Source organism: Lampetra fluviatilis, chromosome 1, assembly GCF_964198595.1.
Source record: "Lampetra fluviatilis chromosome 1, kcLamFluv1.1, whole genome shotgun sequence".
NCBI classification, from domain to species: Eukaryota; Metazoa; Chordata; class Hyperoartia; order Petromyzontiformes; family Petromyzontidae; genus Lampetra; species Lampetra fluviatilis.
In genome coordinates, this window is record NC_136275.1 from 21560969 (window position 1) to 21583441 (window position 22473).

At 40.8% G+C, this 22473-nt stretch overlaps 1 protein-coding gene across 2 annotated transcripts; it reads left to right on the forward strand.

The window, feature by feature from the left end:
* The first annotated feature begins 1010 nt into the window (after positions 1–1010).
* LOC144933948 (Krueppel-like factor 6) lies at positions 1011–21962 on the forward strand. Of its 2 annotated transcripts, none has more exons than XM_078859293.1 (4): positions 1011–1489; positions 11151–11880; positions 15481–15607; positions 17193–21962. In XM_078859293.1, the coding sequence occupies exons 1-4, from the start codon at positions 1388–1390 to the stop codon at positions 17242–17244; spliced, it is 1011 nt and encodes a 336-aa protein (XP_078715419.1). In that variant the 5' UTR covers positions 1011–1387; the 3' UTR covers positions 17245–21962. The 2 variants fall into 2 exon arrangements, with proteins under 2 accessions (XP_078715419.1, XP_078715429.1); XM_078859303.1 differs by having other exon boundaries at positions 15484–15607.
* The last annotated feature ends 511 nt before the right edge of the window (positions 21963–22473 follow it).

Consider the following 22473-nt stretch of genomic DNA (forward strand, 5'->3'; position numbering starts at 1 on the left):
GCGTATTTCTCAGCCAAACCGCGCTCGCTCAGCAAGCATGTCTGGAGAATTCTCTAGAATAGTGGACAAAACCTCTGCATTTTTGAATGGGAACACACATATGTTGGTTTGTCAAATTGTAGTCTTCAATGCCAATTTCTCTGAATGAAAAATAACCTCTGCAAATTGAAAAATCGTTATCTGGTAATTGCAAATCGTAAAACAATGTTGCAACTTCTTTCGCACCGTACGCAGCCAACCGCGCTAATCGGAGGTGCAGCACAATAGTACATGTGACGATTGGTTACTTCTATACGTCTACAATAATGATATAAATCAATCCTGCATGGGGTATTTCGAGGTGCACTCAAGCACACGTGCAATGACCACCCGAGGTGACGTGGAGAGAAAAGGGGGGGAGATAGCTGACGTCGACGTAAATCGGTTACTTTTAAACCTTTGCGCAACTTCAAAAAAATGACAATACCGGTATGATCTTTAACGTGGAACACTAACAGCTTGCGGTGCTCATACGGCTTTTTTTTTTGCAAAACCATCACACTAATAATAACACAGACGACACAGCTACCATCATCTCGCTTGCACTCAACGCTCTGCCTGCGAGCTAGCCGCGCGCTCCGTCTTTTATAGCGCGCCCGAAATAGCGCGAGCCGCGAGCCCCCCCCCCGCCCTCTCTCTCCCCCGCCCCTCGCCCCGCCCCTTGCCCCGCCCCCCTGCCAACCCCCGCCCTCCTTCGTTTCTTCCAAACAAGGTGCGACGAGCCACGCCCCCAACTACGACGCCGACCAATCGTAGCGCGCACCTCAACTGAAGCCCTCGCGTCGATTGGTCTAATTCGTATAGGCGACGTCGCCCTATTGGCTAATCGAGGCGAGGTACGATTGCACTTAACCCCACCCCGCCTCATCAGACCCCCCACCCCCTCGTAGCACGCGCGGCAAGACGTCACGACGCTCGTGCGTGCCAACCTATATATAAGGAGCGAGCGCGTGTTTGAGATGGAACGTGGACTCATTGCAGCGTGATAACCAGCGGTGTTCGTGCAGCAGCAAGAGCAACATAAGCAACAACAACAACACACAGCATCCTTACCGTTGTTACATGACAGCGATTTATGCGCGAGGTTGGCCTTGCAGAGCAGCGTGTTTTTTCAATTGCAGTGTTGCTTCAATGCATTTGCATTATTAGCAGGAGCGAAATAGGTACGAATAGGTTCAGTTTTGCGTGCGCAGGTGCTGCAGTCGTAGCCCCCCTCCCCTGGGCTTGTACTGCTGCAGTAGACAGGTGTGGACGTAGGAGCATTCCTACTGAGAAGTGACACCGCCACACCTGCGAAGGGCCTGGATATACGTGTACCTGTAGAGCCAGAGAAGAAGGAAGGAGAGCCATGGACGTGCTGCCCAGCTACAGCATCTTCCAGGAGCTGCAGATAGTGCACGACACGGGCTACTTCTCTGCAATGCCATCCCTGGAGGAGACCTGGCAACAGGTGAGGAGGATAGCTCACCTGTGTGTGAGTGTATACACGTGTCCGATTTGTGCATGCGTGTATTAAAAGGTGCATTAAAGAATGGGCGTGTGCATTAGTGGGTGCTAACATCAGACTAAATTGGGGATCTGAATTGTTTTCATGTGTAAGTACTGTACAATCTATATGACTGTGTGTAGACTACACATATGTTACTATTTGTCTATGTATAATGTATGGTATGTACGATGTGCTCATGCGTGTTTTTGCACGGGATGAAAATGAGAAGTGCAAACTAAAGTTGGTACAATTATTACTAGCATTGCACGATATCACAACACCATACCATGAGCAATATTCAATTTCTTCACGTTTTTGAATATTTCAAACTGCTGTATTCCATGTGACATTGCACCATCTATTCAATCAGCAGGGTACTGTGGATGTCCAATTTTCAGTTTACATTTCATTATACTGTGTAGTCTTAATACAATTTCATTGCAAACAATACAATACACTGGACAGTTAAGTATACCATTTACAATGTCACGTATCTAGACTGTTAATTTCAATGTGCTTATGTGTTGTGCTGAATATACATTTTAAGAATCGTGAATTAACGTGTTTATGCAATTTATAATTTGGCCGTATTTCTGCGTCTGCAAGGTCGTGTTATGTCTGTGCATATAAAATGCTGCATTTTATACAAACACAACTGTAATGTCATTGCAATTAATTTGGACGCTTCAAATTGTATATATTGTGGAATGTGGACACCTTGAATTGTTGCAATACACCCAATACGAAATAATAATGGTTGCTTTGGAAATTAAGCGAAAGTGATCCGTAACTACTTACAACAATAATAATGATTGTACTTGTAACAATAATAGTTTTTACTTGCAACGCGCCTCAGCCGCACATGATTCACGCACTCAGAGACGGGACGAGGAACCACAGCCAATTGCCGAAGTTCTGGAGTCCTCTATATATTAAGGAATTTTCAGCCAATTAATGAGTGGTTATACATGTGGGAGGAAGCCAGAGGACCCGGGGAAAATCAATGCGTGCGAGGGGGAAATACTATATCCCATACAGACTGAACTCTTTATTGTGCAACCGGTATTGGGATTTAAATCAACTAATTGAAGAGGTATGGAAAGGGTCATCAATATCTAGAATGTTGTGCTGTGTGCTGTACAGGGACATTGCAATTATGTTTAAATACAATACAGCATTACAGTATGGGTCGGTGTATGCAAATACAACAGGTGGTTATACTATTTATTGTATTGTCTTATTGTATACAGTCTACACGACAGTACGGACACGAGTATTTCCAGCCGTTTTCCACAACTATCGTGGCTAATGTTCACGTAGAAATATAATATATGTATTTCAATGAGAACGAAATTTCCAGTTTGACCTATTCATATCCAGACATCACTTGGGGGTTTGGTTTAAAATTATTTATGTGTATATGTGTATACGTTCGCTGACTTCAAACATCAAAAGGTCTGTGTGTGCAATAACATGTTTTGTTAACAGCCACTGTTTATTTTGACGCCTATTATACAGAAGTCTTGTTTTGCACAAATGTTTAAAAGCGGTTACAATCACCAGTACAATATTCCAGATGCTTTAGTTTTACTGTATCATTGGGGTTTCACTTGGTGAAATACAGTATGGTATAATATGGCAATCCGTACATTTTTTTAAAAATGCACACCTTATAATATTGCAAATGCAACAGGTACATAGATACCCCTTTGCAAACTTTGTATCAATTGGCAACACGTTTGGTTTAATAAATGGTATGGTGCTGTCAATTGACAAAAATAAGTCCTGTTGATTTATTACATGCAAGTTTTGCAATTTTGAATACCAGTACCAAAAAATGATTTTAGTCAATGGTAGTCATCCCTTACAAAAGATACAGTGAACACTAGTGGGCTCTCCCCTGCTTAAAAATAGGTTGATCAGATCAAGGCCGTAATTATAATATATATTGGGGGGGACACAATATTCAAATATTCTCAAAATGTCCCCCCCAATATATTGTTATAAAATAGATTTCTGTTTATATGATTGTGGTTATGGTTGTACTTTATGAATCCCTAATCTCGGCCATTACATACAATGAAACAAGAAAAGGTAAAAAAGAAAAAAACAGCAATGTAATACAATACACTATTAGACATTATTGTAAAAAATAAATATAAAGCCCATCCTATGTGTTAGTGATTTTGTTTTATATTTTAGGCAGGAAATGGCAGGAAACTAGTTTTCAAATTTAGATATTTTTTTTCTGGAGGGGGGGACCCCCAGACCCCCTGGAAGATTTGGTCCCCCCCAATGTTGACTCCATGGCTACGGCCTTGGATCAGATATTTTTTTACAAACGACATAAGTCTAAATGGATAGTGAACATCACTCGGCTTTCATCTGGCATAATAAAGGATATTGATGGTTCATAGTGTATTTTACAATCATGACAAGACTTGGAAGAGAGATAGGACAATCAGTGGGCACCTCCTGATCATATAAGTAAAAACAATAGCATGTGTTTTACTAGATATATCATGAAATGGAAGAGGATGTATGTCCCCAATATATATGTTCATCGGTATATCAGTTGTGTCTCATCTACAACATGTAAATGTGACTGGTTTCTCATCCAAATATGTAGCCCTGAGCTACCAATTAGGGTGAGCACTGCTCCATATGACTCTTTGAGGAAGGAGACTATATACAGTATTGTGTGCAGCAACAGCAGCAGTGGACATTGCCACATAGTGTTTTTTAGAAGTTAATCTCACAATAAGAGTGTGACCTGGGATTTCAGTAGGCACACACACGTCACATCACGTTGCAAGCACTCCTGCTGTTATTACTGTGGAAGTGTAGTTTGGACAACCTAATATAAGAAAGACAGGAAAGGGAAGGTCGTGCGTATGTGTGTGCCTGTGTGTGCTCTCCTTAATATTGTGGGGCACAGAAACAGTGGCTTGTGCACACCTTCCGCTTTCTGCAAAAAACAACAGCCTCTTGGCTTCGTTATGCTCTTGGAAAAAGGCTTACTTCATTCATTTACCGTTTATTCAAACATTAACGTATTCAATAGTGCGTAGGCACGATGAAGCGCTATAATCATAATGCAATTTATAATGCCCCGCAAATTTGCGGACGTAATGGCCGCAACTCAGAGGCGCGGAGCCAAGCTCAGAGTCACTCGAAAGCGTGGTTGTAGAGGTGAGTTTTTAAGTGGCTCTTGAAGGAGACGATTGAGGCGATGCTGCGAATGTGCAGAGGGATTGCGTTCCAGACTGTAGGGGCAGCCACCGAGAAGCAGCGCATAGACGTGACCATCCTGGATCTTGGTATTAAGATGAGGTCGTGAGTCACACTGTGAAGGCATCTGCCGGGTGCTGTGCTGCAAGTCGTCAATAATGAAGAGAGGTACGAGGGGCAGGCAGATGTGAAGGCATGGGGGCAGAGGCAGGCGATCTTGTATGTGACCCTGCTGGCAATGGGTAGCCAGTGGAGGGCATGGAGAGAGGCAAGTTAGTCGAGACGGGGATGAGTGCGGCCAATGACGACGCGTGCCAGGTTGCTTTGTAGTCTTTGAAGTTTTTTAGGTTGCCAGAGGAGGACCGGACTAGGACGGATACCCAACTATGCAACATGTCAATCTGTTGGAAGTTTCAGTGGAGATGAGAGGATGTAGGTGTCTGAGAGCCTTCAGGTGAAAGTTACATGAACTGATGATATGATTGGTTTGATGGTCGAAGGATAAAGTTGAATCTAGGATGACACCGAGGTAGCTCAAGTGATCGGTGAACCTGATGCTGGGACCGAAGATGTGTATGTGTGTTGGGAGCACTGATGAGTTGAGACGTTGCCTGGTACCTAACATGATGGCCACTGACTTTGACGGATTAAGGGCAAGGTTGTGTGCAGAGAACCACTGTTGCAAGGCAGTGGCGCATTCCTAGAACCATTCTAATCCAGACGCATTGGTAGAATTGATGGCGGTGAACAGAATAGTGTCGTCCGCATATGAGTGGTGTTTAACACCGAAGCGTGCGATGAGGCGGCTGATGTGCTGAACGAGTGAAAGGATCTGTTTTCCTCAAATAAGTGTTGGGTGGTGCTCATGTCTGTTGGTCCTCCTTAGCTAGTTGTGTAAATTCTACATTCCCATGGCAGTAGCCAGTCTCTCCATAGGGCAATTATTTCAGAGGAACGACAGGCTCGGCCAATCAATGACTAGGATTTTAACTTGCAAACCTACGATTGTGAGTTGAGCACTACAGCCACATTACCACTCGGAGGGATAGAGACACAGTGAATGAAATTGGATCCCATAGCAATGTAAAAACAAAAACCTCACAAACCAAGAAAGTAAGCAATAGACTTGGTTAGACTTTTATATGCTCATCATTTTTAAGTTGGACTCAAAATATAGGTTTGACATTAAACATACTCTTAAATCCGAATCTCAGAAATGGCTTGAGTTAAAATCCCACACTGGTCTTCACTTCCAATCGCTTGCTATTTCAAGTAAAAATGTTGTACTGGCCTATTTTTTTGTATATAAATTACTACAGTATTCCAAGTTGAAACTTAGCATCCCATGTTCTGAGACTGGCTGTTGCACTTGTCTGAGTAACATCATAGTCCCTTTATAGTTGGAGTTAAAATCCCATAATGGTTCAACATTTCATCCTCGTGCAAGTTACCATCAATTATGCGACTTGTGTTAGGACCAGCATGCCTGCGTTAGTCTGGTTATCCGAGCTCTTCCTTATTCTCTTGGTTGCTGCATGTCAAACTGATTGCTGCATAATAGTACGTTTTTAGTTCCTTCTTGGATGAGGTGTGCTTCCTGGACATCAGCGGATATGTGCAAGGCTCCTTTAAAACACATTTGCACATTGCTCAATGCATAACTTCTTGTCACAAAGAACACAACACATATACTGAATTGTTCTGCATTATCTCTACATGGAAATGTGCAATACATATGTTTACGTTCCTGTTCTTATTCAACACAAGCCACCATTCCTTCAAAGTTAGTAAAATGAGACCCATTGTGACATGCTGAGCCCCGTCATTGGAATGTGGAATTTCCACTTCTAGCTCAGGGTTGAGCGCCACCCCATTGCCATCTGAGTAGGGAGACACATTGTTTAAATTCTGTACTAATAACGAATAAAACACATGCCCTACATTCTCAAAAGCTCTTCCACGATTTCAAGTTGCTAAAGGATCTTACACAGCTGAGATTTAAAATAAAGACTCGTCAGCTGGTGGGGCCAGCTCAGCTGGCGTTGCCCCAGCGGTCCCTGCACTTGTGCTGCTCCCAGCAAGCGGTGCAGACAGAAGAGCCCACGCACGCCTCCAGTGACCCTCTGCTCACTCAGGAATGCCAACTATGCATCTGCGCCGGGATGTCCCGAGGCTTCCCGCTCAGGGCATGGGAAGATACAAATATGAGTGAAGGGAGGATTGCTCACTGACCACCCCTCCCCCATATCTTCCATACAAGCCTCATCAACTTTTATAATGGTTGCACAGTATAATACATTAGCATCATGTAGGGGCACTTACGTGTGTGTTTGGTGGTGCAGTGGCTTACGTACTTGCACTTAATCGTGACCCACACACGGGTTCAGTTTTCTCTGCTGATTTATATCACGTAGTTATGAGTACCACTCTGTGCTGGGTTGCATAAAACAAGTTAAGCAACCTAAAAATGCCCTTAATTTTCATTAATTTAGATAAGAAACTTAAGGGAATTTTCTTTTAAGTTGTTTCCTGCAGCCTTGCCCTTGTCTCATAAAACGGATACATTGTTATAATGCTGTCATTGCGCTCGGAGAAAATGGTCTGCTATATTTTTTGCTTCACATTAATACTTACTGATATAGCTTATGATATACATATAACATCCATAATAGTGGATCGACACCACACATGAGTGTTCAGTTTGGTTCCTTTATTTAAAACAGGTGAGAGCCTGTTGAGACTGTCACTTGTAAGGGATACCAAATGCAAGCCATGTGGGATACCAATGTGCAAATTAATAAATGGAAACAGGTACGAAAATTGCTCCATAAATAGGTTAATCTAAATATAGTGAAGTATCGTAATATAGTCTATATATGAATGTTGAACTTATTTTTCACTGTGCGTAGCTAATCGGATGTGCTATTATCTAGCAGTGGATATATCTCCAAATGCAAATCATACAACAGCAACAGTAATAAAACATCCACATTGTTATATAGTGTAAATAGAATAAATAATTTATGAATTACTTAACCAGGTGAGAGCCTGGGAGGGGGAGGTGTGAGTGTGAGGTGTTACACAACGGCCATACAATTGGGACCACTATCCCTTGTTATTTCTCTCTGATCAATGCGTGTGCTTTTCCGTCTTGCTTGAATGTGTGCTTTGTCACCACCTGATTGGATGCAGCTAAGAGATGGTGGTGGGTAAGGGGGGGGGCATCGTTCCTTTGCCCCCATTGGTCCGTTCTGTGCGGGGGTGTGCGTGATTGAAAAGTGGGTGGGGTCAAAGCAAAATTCACGCGCTTTGCCTTATATGGTAATCCGCGCGTATGCGCCAATGAGGTTTCGTTTAGGGGAGGGGACGGGGGGAGCATGCGTGGGTGTCGGTGTTCGTGTGTGGGTGCGTGCGCGCGTGTGTGTTTAACAACATTGACGCCTCCCACCACTTCCATTATCATCACAGTTGAATGCGAATTTTCACAAAGTTGTGGAATAACATGTCCCAACTGATTCACTTCTGGGATACATTCCAGTCCTGCGGTTTTTTTTTATGTGCGTGTTATTTGTTTTTACATCAACGTGTATCCTTGCAGTGTCTTTGCACTGATTTTCATTGCAACACGTGTGCTGATTTAATTGATTTTCAACAGTTTATATGACGTGAACTGAATTGTGCATCTTTTTTAAACAATACTTTTATGAATAAAAAAAACTAAAGGTGTCTGTCATGTCAAACGAGCTTTGGAGCAGTGCTTAGGTTTAATGATCGCATTGGGACATTGCTTAATTCTGCATCCAAATAGCAAGTGCCATTCTGTCCAGAGAGCAACTCCTGCTGACTTACAAAGTAAAATTAGTGGTTTATTTATTAACCTCTAAGGGAATGATGAGCTGGGTTAACCCATGATTTAAAACCAGGACCAATATCTCCATAGATCCCTGATGAAAGTAATTATTCTTTGAAGAGACTCTTCCCCCACCATATGAATTTAAAAGTTTCATCTCTACCTCAGGACCAGCAACAGAGATGAGCACTGCCCCCATGCTTGTTTGAGCACCGAGACACAGACTTAAACAATATAACAACCCAACAACAACAGTATATCACGTTACTACAAATTAAGCCGAAATGGCATGTAAAGAACACAAAAAATATCTAATAAAAAAAAATCCAGCATCAAACTTGTTAATGCAGAATATTATCCACGCTGCTAAAATTCCTTATGTTCTTTTCCCATTCTCCCTGGCTCTTCATAATTGGATCTTGGCCATGAGGAGGAATGGCATTTCAAGAGCGATGCAATTTTAGAATGTTTATATAAAACCCAGCATCCGAGAAGTCCCACCGAGAGGAAGTATGAGGGAAGACATCAGCCCACTTAGTTTACAAAGAAAATCACTTCAAGTCCTGTACTGCAGCCCGCTTTCCTCTGCTCTAACCTCGGAGCTCTCTTTAAACAACCGGTGCGAAAATAAGCTAATTTAAGATGCCACAATCACGCACAGCTCAGCGGAAATGTTAAACCAGGTAGTTAATTAATTATTATTTGGAAAGCTGTGTCATTAATGATAAAAGTCCACACGAGTACGCAAAACATCTGGCTTTATTTTCCAAAACACAATGGACTTAAAAACAAAAGTTATTTGGGATTTTTGACAAATACTAATAGGTTTTTTGGTCAGCTATCTTAGATGCATCTGCTATGCTCATTGTACAGTGTTGGATGGGTTAAGTTTAAAATATAATCATTGTTGGTTTACTGATTATTTGAGGATTTAGAAATAACAGAAGGAATATAATTATTCACTGACTCACAGAGATTCTTAAACTGACGTATTGTGCACTTAATTAAGTCTAAACAATTTATGCAACTTACAATAATTGTTGCTTTTAGGCTGATGAAAGGGATTATACACAATGAGACAGATGAATGAAACAAAATAATTATTAGATTGAACTATCACAATTGTGAATATTAAACCATGGGGGATGAGGTGACTCATCACGTGCCTGATAACAATTTGTAACACTATTTTTGTTCCTGGGTACTACGTGTTATTTTCTAATTACTTACACCTCAAAAGTACAGAAAATGTCTATTATTCCCCACAAACTTTGCTTTTGTGACCAGGACTTTATGCGAAGGAAAGACACAAATGCACACGTTTTCTCATTGAAAATAGGTCAATTTCTAAATATCACTGTCCTGGTCACAAAAGCAAAGTTTGTGGGGAATAATAGCCATTTTCTGTACTTTTGAGGAATAAACAATTAGGAAATAACACTTACTACCCAGGAACAAAAAACATATATTTTTTGTTACACAGTGTAATCCCATGTTTAGTATTTTTAAAGCAAAATAGGTTCATATATTTAAGATTAAATTATTCACATTATCCTTGGAAATAACAACACAGAACGGTGTTCTACGTTGTCGGCTTCATAGCTTGCTCTAGAATACATTGCCCATTGCTTGGCTTATATTAACTCAAGCTGCTTACATGATTATTTTAATGTATTTTTTAAAAGTCATTCTACAATTTGTAAATGGAATTCATAAGAACAGGCTGCCTGTAATTTGACGACATAAAAAACATGGTGATAGTAACGCTTTAAGAGTACATGTCTCTAGTAATCTGATTTCAGTAACCTACTGCATGTAACACATGAGTGCCAATACTGTACTGCACGACCATGAATTAACAAAACGTATCCTTTCATTTTAGCGTGGTGTTTTTCAAATGTAAGTGTTTCGGACAAAGATTAGCCCCTTTTCAATTATCACCATCTATCGTGTCTGCTCGAGCCTTCATTCCTGTGTGATCCTTTGGGCCCTAACACCTTTAACTATTATATAATTATTTGCTGTCACTGGATATTGGGTCATAATAAACAAACAGCTGCTGAAATTAAATAACATTGATTCCATTGACAAGTGTTTTTCAGTCGCGTTTTTTTAAACGCAAACCGAGACTGTTTTCAATTCATTCAACAGGGATAAAAAAGAGTCACATGTCTCTATGCTAAAGATAAGCTGTGCCCAATATTCACCAGTGGCCCTAAAGACAGTGGTGGGATTTTCACGTTTTTTTTAATGTCAGTCGAATGTTATAACTAGCGTTAGCCTATATTCATATTTGGGCTACAACACCAATGCAGTCATATTCGTCCTATTGATGCCTCAGATACTTTTACTTTCATAAACATCTGCCATAGCTCCACCCAGCCAGATCAGAACTGTGTGGCACACAAAACAGAGGTTTGTAATGTTTAAACAAACACCTCTGGGAATCTGATTGAAAGTGGCATGTTCAGTTGTCCAAACATTATATATCCCCTCGTCTTAATCATCAAACTCCCCTTACCTTGTTTTTAATGGCCCCAGATCTGCCTGGAAATGGAGCGGTACCTGCAGACGGAGCCCTGCATGGGAGGCCGGTGCCCGGCGAGCGGCAGTGATGCCGAGAAGAGTCCCTGGCAGAGATTTATCGCCGCCTGCTCCGAGCAGAGCGAGTCTGCTCTCGTCACAGCGACACCCATCACAGCTCCACTGCAGCAGGACCTCAGCGGTGCGGCCGCCACCACCATTGCCTCTCCCGTCACCATTCCAGCTACAGCCGCGGCGTCATCGTTCACGGACGGCAGAGACCCGTGTCTCACGGCGCATGGCAGTGCGAGCCCCGCGGGAAGCAGCGGATCCTGGGACTCGGTGCCGTCACCTGGTGCTGAGGAGCGGCTGAGCGAGGCGAGTGGAAGCCTCACGCCGCCATCGTCGCCCGAGCACTCGGACCTGCCCGAACTCAACCTTGGACTAGACGAACGGGCAGAGGCATGTGCCGAGATTGACTTGGCTGAGACGGCTGCCCTCCACCATCAGCAACACCTCCAGCTCCACCTCCACCTTCAGCAGCAGCAGCAGTCTCAGCTGCACATCTCACTGCACGACAGCCACACAGATAAGTTGCAGGTAAAAGCGATGACTGTGACTGGCAAATTAGTGGACCCGGAAGGCTCGCCCGATGGAAAGAAGAGGATTCACCACTGTCCCTTCAGTGGCTGTCGGAAAGTTTACACCAAAAGCTCCCACCTGAAGGCCCACCAGCGCACACACACAGGTGAGTGAGTGGATGTTGCACACTGCACGATCACCTGACACACCATCTGTACTCAAATCATTGTATTCAGTTTATCTGTCTGGTGCATTGCAATTTCCTTTTCTACAATTAATATTTTGGTTTATCCAACATCGGTTTCTGATTGTGCTGCTACTTGAACGTTGTGTCAGGGAACGACACAAAGCTATAGTATAATCATTTTAACTTGGCTTTTGTGTCCCACAAATGTATGCATCTGTATGTAACCCTGAAAACCAAAATCTCTAATTCACAGAAGTTGAATATGTTGGGTTTTTGCAGTCATTGGTGACCAGGTTGAAGCCATTACTCTTGATTAAGAACCTAGTTTAGTCAATGTTGGTTGAAACGCACATTTCAATATAGACTCAGGAGTGCTCATTATCATTTTGCAACCACTAGGGGCGGAACAATACATTAATTTATAAATTCATATAGATTCTTAAGCTCGATAAACCTGCATCGCATAGTGTAAGAGTCAGTGTTTTCAATTTGTATATACGTAAGATTCACATTATTCCTGCAACCACTTGAGGCGCAACCACTCAACAGAGTGATAAATAAAAATATAATTCATTTGTGAATTGAAACACTGCGATGCCAATCATTTTTATTCTACTCTACCACCTTCTTCTTTGTTTTTTACAGTCATGGTGGAGCTACTTGACACACATTTGACACCTACCTTATATCACATGCATCTTTGTTTCATTATTTACTATTTGTGTTTTGCAGAGGCAAGCTTTTCTTTGACCAAAGCAATGTCACTTACATCATTTTGGCTTTAAGAATGAATCATACTATGCTTTTCTAACACGATAGGTCAATCTTTATAAAGTACACTGGATGGTTTTATGTCATTCGCTATTCAATTTCATCTCATTGTGCAGTGCAGTCAGTAACGGTGTAATTTAATCTGGGAGCCTTGCATGGATTCATAATGACCTTTTAGTGCCTAAGACCTCTGAGTTATTTGTATAGGTATTTTTTCTACACATGAGGAATGATAATCCAGGCAGGTGTGCTGTGATTACAGCATTCAGCTCACAATTGGAAAGTTGAAATTCTCATCATGGATCGACTCAGCCCATCATTCTTCTGGGATTGACAAAAATGAGTAACATTTTGTAGGACCTCAGCAGTTTTCATCCTAGAGACTGGCTTGGGAAAGTAGAATTTGCACCACTAGCTCAGGGTCACAAATATAGAAAAGCACTGCTCCAGTGCTCATTTTGGCAGGGAAACCGTTTTGCTCTGACGCCTTACAGCCAATCAGTTCTTAAAGGGATAAGTTGCACAATGACAGAAAGTATAATTTTTTCTTGCATTGTCCAAGCTAATCCACTTTCCATCCACTGCAGGCATGGTGGTATTATGAACTGGGTTGAACTCCTTAGTGCCTGCATCTGTATTTGCACTTTAGCCATCGTGTAAAATAGTGATTTAAAACGACATTAAAAGAAAGGTGTGCATTTTTCGATTTAAAGCTTTCGTGACTGCAGGGATTCATCTTCTTGGTTCTTTCGGTAAAGTCACGTAGAAGGGAAGTAATAAAATAATACAAATAAAACATAATATCGTGAGAATTGTTTTATTATGTTTTATTTTTATTATTTTATTACGTCCCTTCTACGTGACTTTACCGAAAGAACCAAGAAGATGAAAGGTGTGCAGTGTACAGATCAGTGTGAGCACAGCACTCTTATAAGCGTATTTATTAAATCACTCATGGATACTTTATGAACAGCTTCTAGATCTGTCAATAAAATCGTGTTGTGTTGATTGTTTTTCCCTTCTACATAGTGAATTAAGTTTTAGCAAAATGAGTCATTTGAAGAATTCTTAGCATTGGTTGTGCACTCTGACCAATAGGGGCTTTTGGCACAGCATTTGGCACTCAGTTGGAAGGGTCACTATTTGAAATCCCGGACAAATACGTCTATCATCCTTTCAGGGGCCCAGAAAATCAGTACTACTTTGTGGGAAGCCAAGAGTGGTATTCACGTGGATAGACAGGGCCCCACCATTAGAATGTGGAATTTCCACCACTAGCCTGGAGACCACCAATAAAGATGAGTACTGCTCAATTACATGTTTGAGTCAATAAACATGTGACTTTACTTTTGGCATCAATACCCGTTACAACTAGTGCTATATTAGTAAATTTTGCAGCCCAATGAGGCAGAAGTAACAAAAAAAAACATCAACAGGTTGCAGCTGGATATGTGTTGATTGCGTTGGTGTGTGCATGTAATGAGAGCCTTCCTTTACATTCTTGGACCCCGCTATTGATGCATTTTGGTCCCCTGAAGGTCCACAGACCCCCCCCCCCCTTTGAGGTCCCCTGCATTGGAAACATGGATAGCGTTATTTACAAAATGATCGAGCACTGGATTAGTGGGCGTAATCGTAAGTCTGTAATGCAAGCTGGTGCACTCAACAGCGGTGAATGCATACACGCGGTTGGAAATTTTACTCATAATGGAATCAATAGCATGTAGACTGTACAAGGAGGAGGGAGAAAAAAAATCACTACTTATAAATGATGGATGATGGGGATGTATGATTGCATCTATGTTGCATGATGAATGTAACAGAGTTCCATTGGAATAAATTACCTCTTGTCGACCAGGAGTGAAAATATATTTTGTGCTGGCTGTCACGGCCATTATCATGGGTGTAGTTGGCCAAACTCGCACTATGGAGTAACAGTGATCTCATAATTTATGTTACAATTTACGCCATTGCAGTATTAACAGTTATCAGCGCCATAAGGGGATCGGTTGTTCCGTATTGTTTCATCGTTTAGCACTCACCCCAATAACTTTACAATAGCACTCTGTAAAATATGTGTTTCATTTAATGTTTCTAAATGTTAAACCTGATCCACAAGTAGCAATATGAACAGAGCCACACAGAGCCAATCTCATGCAAAGTGTACCCCGTTTGAGCCAGTGACTCTTAACCGATTGTAATGCGGGGACCATCGTTAATGGTGGCCGTTATGTGTAATAATAAGACATTTTGTATATCCAGGAAAGCCTCATTGAGTTCTAACACTACCAGGTGATGGCCTTGCATTTCGATGTGTGGGCTATTCATTCCTTTAAAAAAAAGTTTTTTTTATCATTATTAAATTTCAGAGGAAATTGTATTACCCAGAAAAAAGCACTCTTACAAGGTGGATGATGACCACAAACTGCACAAACCAATCAGAAATGAACTTCCTGCGCTGCCATCTGTTGGCCACCTCGCAGATTATCAAGTTTGGAGTTTCAAAACGCAATGAAACATGTATGATACATCAACCCCACTTTCTGAGCATCAGTTTATATGTGCTTCACCACCGTACACCTTCTGATAAGTATAAAACTGCAGTTGATATCATAGTAATCTCCAGCAACTGGTTTAAACAAAATACTCCTTCATTGAACTGCTGTTCCTCAACAATAGATGAGCACGCAACTCGATAATAATCACTGTGTGGACTGGGTTATGCGTTGATCACCATGGCCACTTGAACTGACCGCACTATTTGCCGTTGCCTCTTCTCCACGTCTCGTCGGACGGCATTTGTGACAGCAGGAGAGAAGCCGTACAAGTGCTCTTGGGAAGGGTGCGAGTGGCGCTTTGCGCGGAGTGACGAGCTCACACGACACTACCGCAAGCATACAGGAGCAAAGCCTTTCAAGTGCGCACACTGTGACAGGCAAGTGCACATGTATTGATCGCTACATGCATGTAAACATGTACCTTTATTCTTTGTGAATGACATTGTCAAGTCGCCAACTCTGCAACTTTGACATTATACACATGTAAGAATGTGACGGTTCCATTGGGAACGTGAATGGTTTTGAATTCACATGGTGGTCAAGGCTCAACGTGGTGTATACCAGGTCGCCAGTGCACCCGCGGAAACGGGAATTCATAAAAATGCAATGTACCCCTTTCACATGAGAGACTTTCAGAGCAGCATCTGGCCAGGAAGTGCTTTGTTTAGACTGCTTGGCTCGCAAACAGACAGTTGTAAGGTTGGGGGTCAACTTATATCATCATCATCCCACTCGTGCCTAAAAATGGCTTCCACTTAATTCATGAGATGTAATGTGTGGTACTTTCCACCGCTCGCACAGGGCCACTGATGGTGGATGAGTGCTGCCCAGCGCTCGATAGAGCAGGGAGGCTTTAATATTAATACAAAGGGCACCTCGACCAAACTACATTCTGTTGGTACTATCAATGAATGAAAGCTTTCTGCATTGCTCTATCTATCATTTAATATGCACTACATGCATAATGTTCTCTCCAGGAATCCGACGCTAACCTTTTCCCTGTATTTCATAAATGTAGTGCCCGATAAGCCCAGTGAGGCCTGCAGACATGTTTCTGTGGTTGGCACCACACTCACTGCCGATAAGGATAAGGTTAACAAAAGAAAACAACATATTGGCTGCATTTTGCATTAAAATAGATGATTATGCAGGAATACAGCTTCTGACCTTCAATTGTGCATAACGTGAATTCTATTTCAGACGAGATGCAATTAAATAATGCAAATGGGATGTAAATAAGCTTAGATATAATTTTTAATGAAAGTTTGCCACATTCATGACATTTATGTTGTACATTATTGAAGGTCAAAGTCTGTGAACATTCTAACAGTCTTCCCAGGAAATAAAGAAATTTGTCCAGCATTTAGGAAACATTTTATATAAACAAAGTTACTTTTTAAATGGTATCTATGAAAGCACAGGCCAGAGCTCTGCTGATTAAAACGAGTATAGTGCCACATTCCTATTACACAGCAACTTTGAGTTTATGGATCACGTAGAGATCGTAAAACTCTGAATGACTTATTTGCAGGGCAGCATGGTGGTGTCTGTAAGAGTTTTCATTTTGAACCATGCATGTAATTTTCAGTCTCGGTGGTGCTTTTCTGGGTAAGTATTGTAATAAAATATGGATCATGAATGTTAGCAACCAGTATTATCAATATTCTGTGTGTATATATATGCTCTAATTTGATGCGTGAGAAGGTGAGATCCATTTTTCACTTCATGGGAACCAGTCTTTCCAAAAAAGACTGCAGTATAGTGATTATATTATACAAATATAGTTACAGCTTCGTTTAACAGCACTGAATGTGCTTACCTTTATTACAATGGAAATATATTTTGTTCACCAATTTGTATCTGTTATTCACACATTAAGGTTGTAGTTATGGTGGTGCACACAGCAAAATGCATTCTCATCCCCACAATCCAAGATTCTAATGCAAGCTGTAATCATTGCAGGTCTTTCTCCAGGTCAGACCACCTTGCCTTGCACATGAAAAGACACCTATGAGCGGGATAATGCGGAAGAAGATAATGCGGTTGCTGCGCATCCAACTGCAGTCATCCCAGGACAACGTGAAGGACCATACAGTGTTTGACTGTAACAAATACCATTGGGTCGTGGGGTGGCAAGGCATCACCGTATATTATAATCAAACCAACATACTACTTAACCCTTAAACTAAGTAAAACATTTGCCAGGCATTGCTGGCTTGACAAAGGAGCAAGCTGAACATACTGGCTGGAACAGCCCAGTACCCCATTAAAGGGTAGAAATTTGAGCAGACACACCTCCATATGTATAAGTATTAGTTGTGTTTCACCGTTGAACTAGCGAACATTGTTTTCTTTGGAGGACCCACGATTGGTATGCACGACTCCTTAAGCCCTCTTTGCCCTCATCTCGCCACTTGTCCAAGCCCCCCAAGCCTCAATTCAAGGAGTGATGAAGCAAGATTCAATGAGAGGACCTCTACGTGACCCTTTGTTAAGAATGCGATGTCACCGCTTGCCTGGAATGAGCGGATGAATGGGCTCTGATCTGTCATTGACTTTTGCCTTACAACATCCAGTTACAAATAGCATCTAAGAAAAAGAGAAAAAAAATCCCCTTTCTCATTGGACATAACCCTTTTCATCCTCAAACAAACATCTTTAATTGGGTGTGGAATATTAATGGTGCCAGGCTAATTGTGTAACCTTGTTACTTTTAAAGAATGGACTGAGTCATATTTAAGGGTGGAAAAAGCTCTGTACGTGTTATTGCACATCAGGATGTCTGGCTACTGGTTTCCGCCCTTGAACACGTGACCTGCAGTGCATCGCCACACAAGCCGAGCTCTCGGAAACATTTGGTATTCCCACCCAGCTTGGTGCAGAAGATGCAAATGTGCGAATTAGATTGTGGTTACATTTAAAAGTACTTAATTTAAAGGTGATGCTGAGCATTGGCAAATGTATTTCAGTGAGAAAATATAAATAAAGCTTCAGAAAAGGAAAGTGTCTGCTATGCTGAAGTAAGCAATGGGACAGCACTCATATCTACTGAAATTCCAGAGCTGGTTGTAGAAATCCCACATTTCTAATTTTCCACAGCAGGGCCAGGCTTAATGAGAGGATCACTCTCATTATGTGGCACTTATTTGATCAATTCTGGAGCGATGACAGGCTGAGTCAGCCAGGATTTGAACTCACAAATTTACAATTGTGAGTCGAGCGCTGTAATCGCACACCACATGGCCAGTGGCATCTTAAACCGAGATTTGTAGATTAGGGGTTCTCAACCACGTAGTTACTATGGCCCTTACAGGTAGCTGGAGCACTGGCAGCATGAACAGCCTTGTTTTGTATACTTGTCAATGGCACATGTTCCCCTCAATGTAAACTCTGCTGCCTTTATATTATCTCCATGATTACAAGTAAGCCAACACTTTAAAATAACAATGGTACTCACAATCTACATGTGTAGTTGAGCATGCAGTAGTGTTCATCTCGTGAGCCAGTGGTGGGAATTACACATTTGTATACTTGAGACTCGAATATTCTTGTCACTACCACTGCTGACTTCTTACACATTGGTTTTACATTTATTGACAAACATACATACTGTTGGAAGTGCTATTTGGGCCAGTGCTTTATAATGTCTGTTTAAATTACCATTCACATACGTATGTAGAACCACAATCAGAAAATGTATACTGGAATTAGGACAAAAGTCAGCATTTCTCTTTTCAAACAAGCAATTTTGTAGCACTTAACTCTATTGGTGGTCCAGAGCCTGTAGTGGAGATAGTTTTAATATGATGACCACTCTAACCACAACCTCCAGTCTGGTTTCGGGAATAGTGTAAAGTGCACTTCTACGTAAAATGTCCAAAGACACAAATTCCATTTTTATTTTCTCCCAAATATGGACTCTTATGTGGTCATCGAGGTCTACTGCTTATATCTCCTTGGGGTCTGTGGACCTGGTTGAGAACCCCTTTTATAATTTCTCAGGTGCCAGGCAGTAACTGGTGCTATGCAATGGTTGCATGCTGTAGGATTGCTGCCATTGGAAATTCACATCGTTAATTGATTAAGCACCATCACATTGCTGTGTGCTACTAATATTCCCATAAGTAAAATTGGGAAGAACTTGTCACACAATGCATGAAATAAATTATGAAAGACTGTCCAAAATTTCACACCTGAAATAATCCACAGTTGGTACTTTTTTCCATGTGCTGTTTAATTTATCAGTAATTGCCTTGCACGTATAATAATCATGGTGAAGTGGCACATGCATTGACATGCTATGAAGGCTTATGTTTGCTGAGGTTGCAGATGAAATTGTGTTTGTAAGCTGTGGACAGAGAATTGTGTTGCACACAGACATCGCACTGCGACATGACCAGTTTTTGGGAGTAACATGTTGCTAATTGGATTAAAAAGGCAGGTGCTGGTAGTCTCATATTATTAATCTGTTTCTTCAATGTGTAAGTAGAATAACACTACTTGGGATGTACCATATGGTTATGATTACTTTCATTGAAACCAAATGTACTGTTATTGCAAAAACAATTGAAAGCGAAATTATTACAAATGAAACTTAATTTTAAGACAGCAGCCAATTAATTTATATGTAGATCATTATATGAAGCCTGTAATAATATTAAAATTATGTTATTTCTTTAATAGTAAACCAACAGTGGACATCACTGGTGAATTCTTAATCTATGTGATCTGGCAAATGACTCCTAAAAGAAACATGCAATTTGTCAAGCATAGCATTTCACTTACTCATTATTCATTTGTACCAGAACTGCCAGGTCATGTAGAAATTCAGTGATGGTAGTAATGGCTCACGCAGTCCCAGATCGTTTGGCTAATAGTAATAACTATATTTCCAGTCCACTGTGTAAGAAGGATTTAACCTTGATTTGAAGCTTTCGTGACTGCAGGAATCCATACTCTGGTTCTTTCGGTAAAGTCACGCTTGTGTTGCGATCTAAACGTCGTGATCTATTATTTTTTCTACCTACATGACTTTACCGAAAGATCCAAAGAGTAAGAATTTTAACATTTGTGTGATACGTTTTTAAAATTTCTGGTGGAAACAGCAGCCCTCATACACACAGCGAACCAGTGATACATTATCCCAGTTACACCACTGAACCATCATGATACAATTACAGCCGCACTTTCTGGAATGAAAATGTCAATTGCACTTCTTCTGAACAAAGAAAGCAATTACTGCTTTTTATGGAAGGGATACAAGGGACTGCGTTGACAGCTGTACACAAACAAGATTAAATACACCACTCCGCCATCTTCATGAACACTGCCTTGAATCGGGGAAAAATGTATGTTTTGAGAAATGAAAAGGCAGCCACGATATTGACCGACTTAAATATATCAGATGTCTAAGAATATATTTCTTCAAGCTTACCACATTGTAAAAATCCATTTCCAACTACTGTGTCAAAATCATCTCTCTGCTCCAAAAAAAAGCTGTTTGTCTGAAATGTTATTCTACCGTATATTTCCCTATTACTGGGCAGGGTTTAATGAAGGTGGCCGAGCTTTTTGTTGTCTCGCAATCACTTCTCATAATTGATCGTCATACAGTACAATTAGATTTGCTCCAAGCCTAATTCGCACACTGCGTACGCACACAGGTCACCAACTGCTACCTCACTTGACGTGTGAACTGTCAAGTGCTACGAGGTTAGTGATGAATGTGAGTTATCCTCTACAGTCCGTATCCATTCATACTGTGCTGTCACGTTGAAGCCAAAGTACATTCGTGTAAACTACAAGCTAAACTATGCCTTAAAGAATATATGGGGGAGCCAAATGAGGTACATGACTAGAGATTTCTTTTACATTTGGTCGCTGGTTCCCATACAGCGCCACTGTTAAATCTGTCATCTTTAACACGCAACAGAGCATACACTAAATATTGCACGGCGCAAATTTACCGTTACTAAATAATGTCGTTGTTCTTGTCGTGACTATGACATCCTCCCTCCTCCTCTGTTCTGCTCGACAAACTGAGCTTTTGTTCGTGACTAAACTCGTGTTTAAAAGAAGTTAAAATACTTAGTTCAAATTTTTTCATTTGTGGCAGATCGGTTAAGAAAGGACGTATACTTTACTGGAGTTGTATAGTATATACTAGATACATTTCTACGTTGACTAGCCTTAATTACCAGAAAAAAGCAAAGTAGACTTAATATACAAATTGACCACAACCACTAGCAGAATTAAGTTATTCAGAAATATATTTCAGTATTTTTTTGTGCATCGCTCATTTGTTTTACCGAGTGAAATTCGGGTAGTCTATTGCCTCAACCAGAACTGTTATTGAAATCAACGAAAACAATGTTATATTGTTCACGGTGCAGATGTTCTTAAGATCGTTATTCCATCTTAATCGGTGCTTGTTTGCATAAAACGTCCTTTATATATCCAGCCAGAGGCGTGATGCGCACATTTAATTGAAACCCAAAGACAATCTACAAATGTGTGCATCGCTCTTTACGTTTCTATAAGTACCGTACTGTAATTTTTTAAAGCATATAAATACTGTATATTGTTGGAGAAATATGTACATTTTGTATCGACTTTGCAACTTTTTTCTGTGCTTCAGTTACCTTCTGTAAATGTTTTGAATTCAGAAGTTGTATATTTGGTTTATGAGACTGATGAATGTATAGCTTTTTGTTAATAAACATGACTGCAGTACATTATGAGAGGTGTGTGTTCTATTGAGCGGTATTGGAAATTCAGTTTTGTTTTATGATGCTGTGTTGAAGATTTGTTTTTATGTAAAAAAATCTTAGTTCCCTCATTTCAGTCTTGGACATTTTATTTCAGTTTAAAAAAGTATTGCTTTTCAGAATGGATTAGGCAGAATATAATGACAGGACTCAAGCACATTGCTTGTGAATATTCATATTCACATGCTATCATTTGTATTAATTTGCACTATGTGATAGCAAAATCACATTGATAATAGGTTTTTCCCCTTTTTTCTGGCAACAAAACAGGTTTTAAGATGTTAAAACACCAAACTGAAACCTTTTACAAGGAATCATGTCTGCATTAACCAGTAACCACAATACTTGTGGTCAAAATGCAAAAAAACACTGAAAATATATGCATCGTCCATGAAACTAATTGTAAAAGGTTTCAGTTTGGTGTTTTAAAATCTTAACACCTGTTTTGTTGCTAGATAAAAGGGGAAAAACCTATT

Excerpts from the sequence above, each read along its gene's own strand:
- LOC144933948 (XM_078859293.1), top strand. The coding sequence starts at position 1,388 with ATGGACGTGCTGCCCAGCTACAGCATCTTCCAGGAGCTGCAGATAGTG. Across the intron at positions 11,881-15,480 it reads CCACCAGCGCACACACACAG|CAGGAGAGAAGCCGTACAAG; the intron begins GTGAGTGAGTGG and ends CATTTGTGACAG. Across the intron at positions 15,608-17,192 it reads AAGTGCGCACACTGTGACAG|GTCTTTCTCCAGGTCAGACC; the intron begins GCAAGTGCACAT and ends TAATCATTGCAG.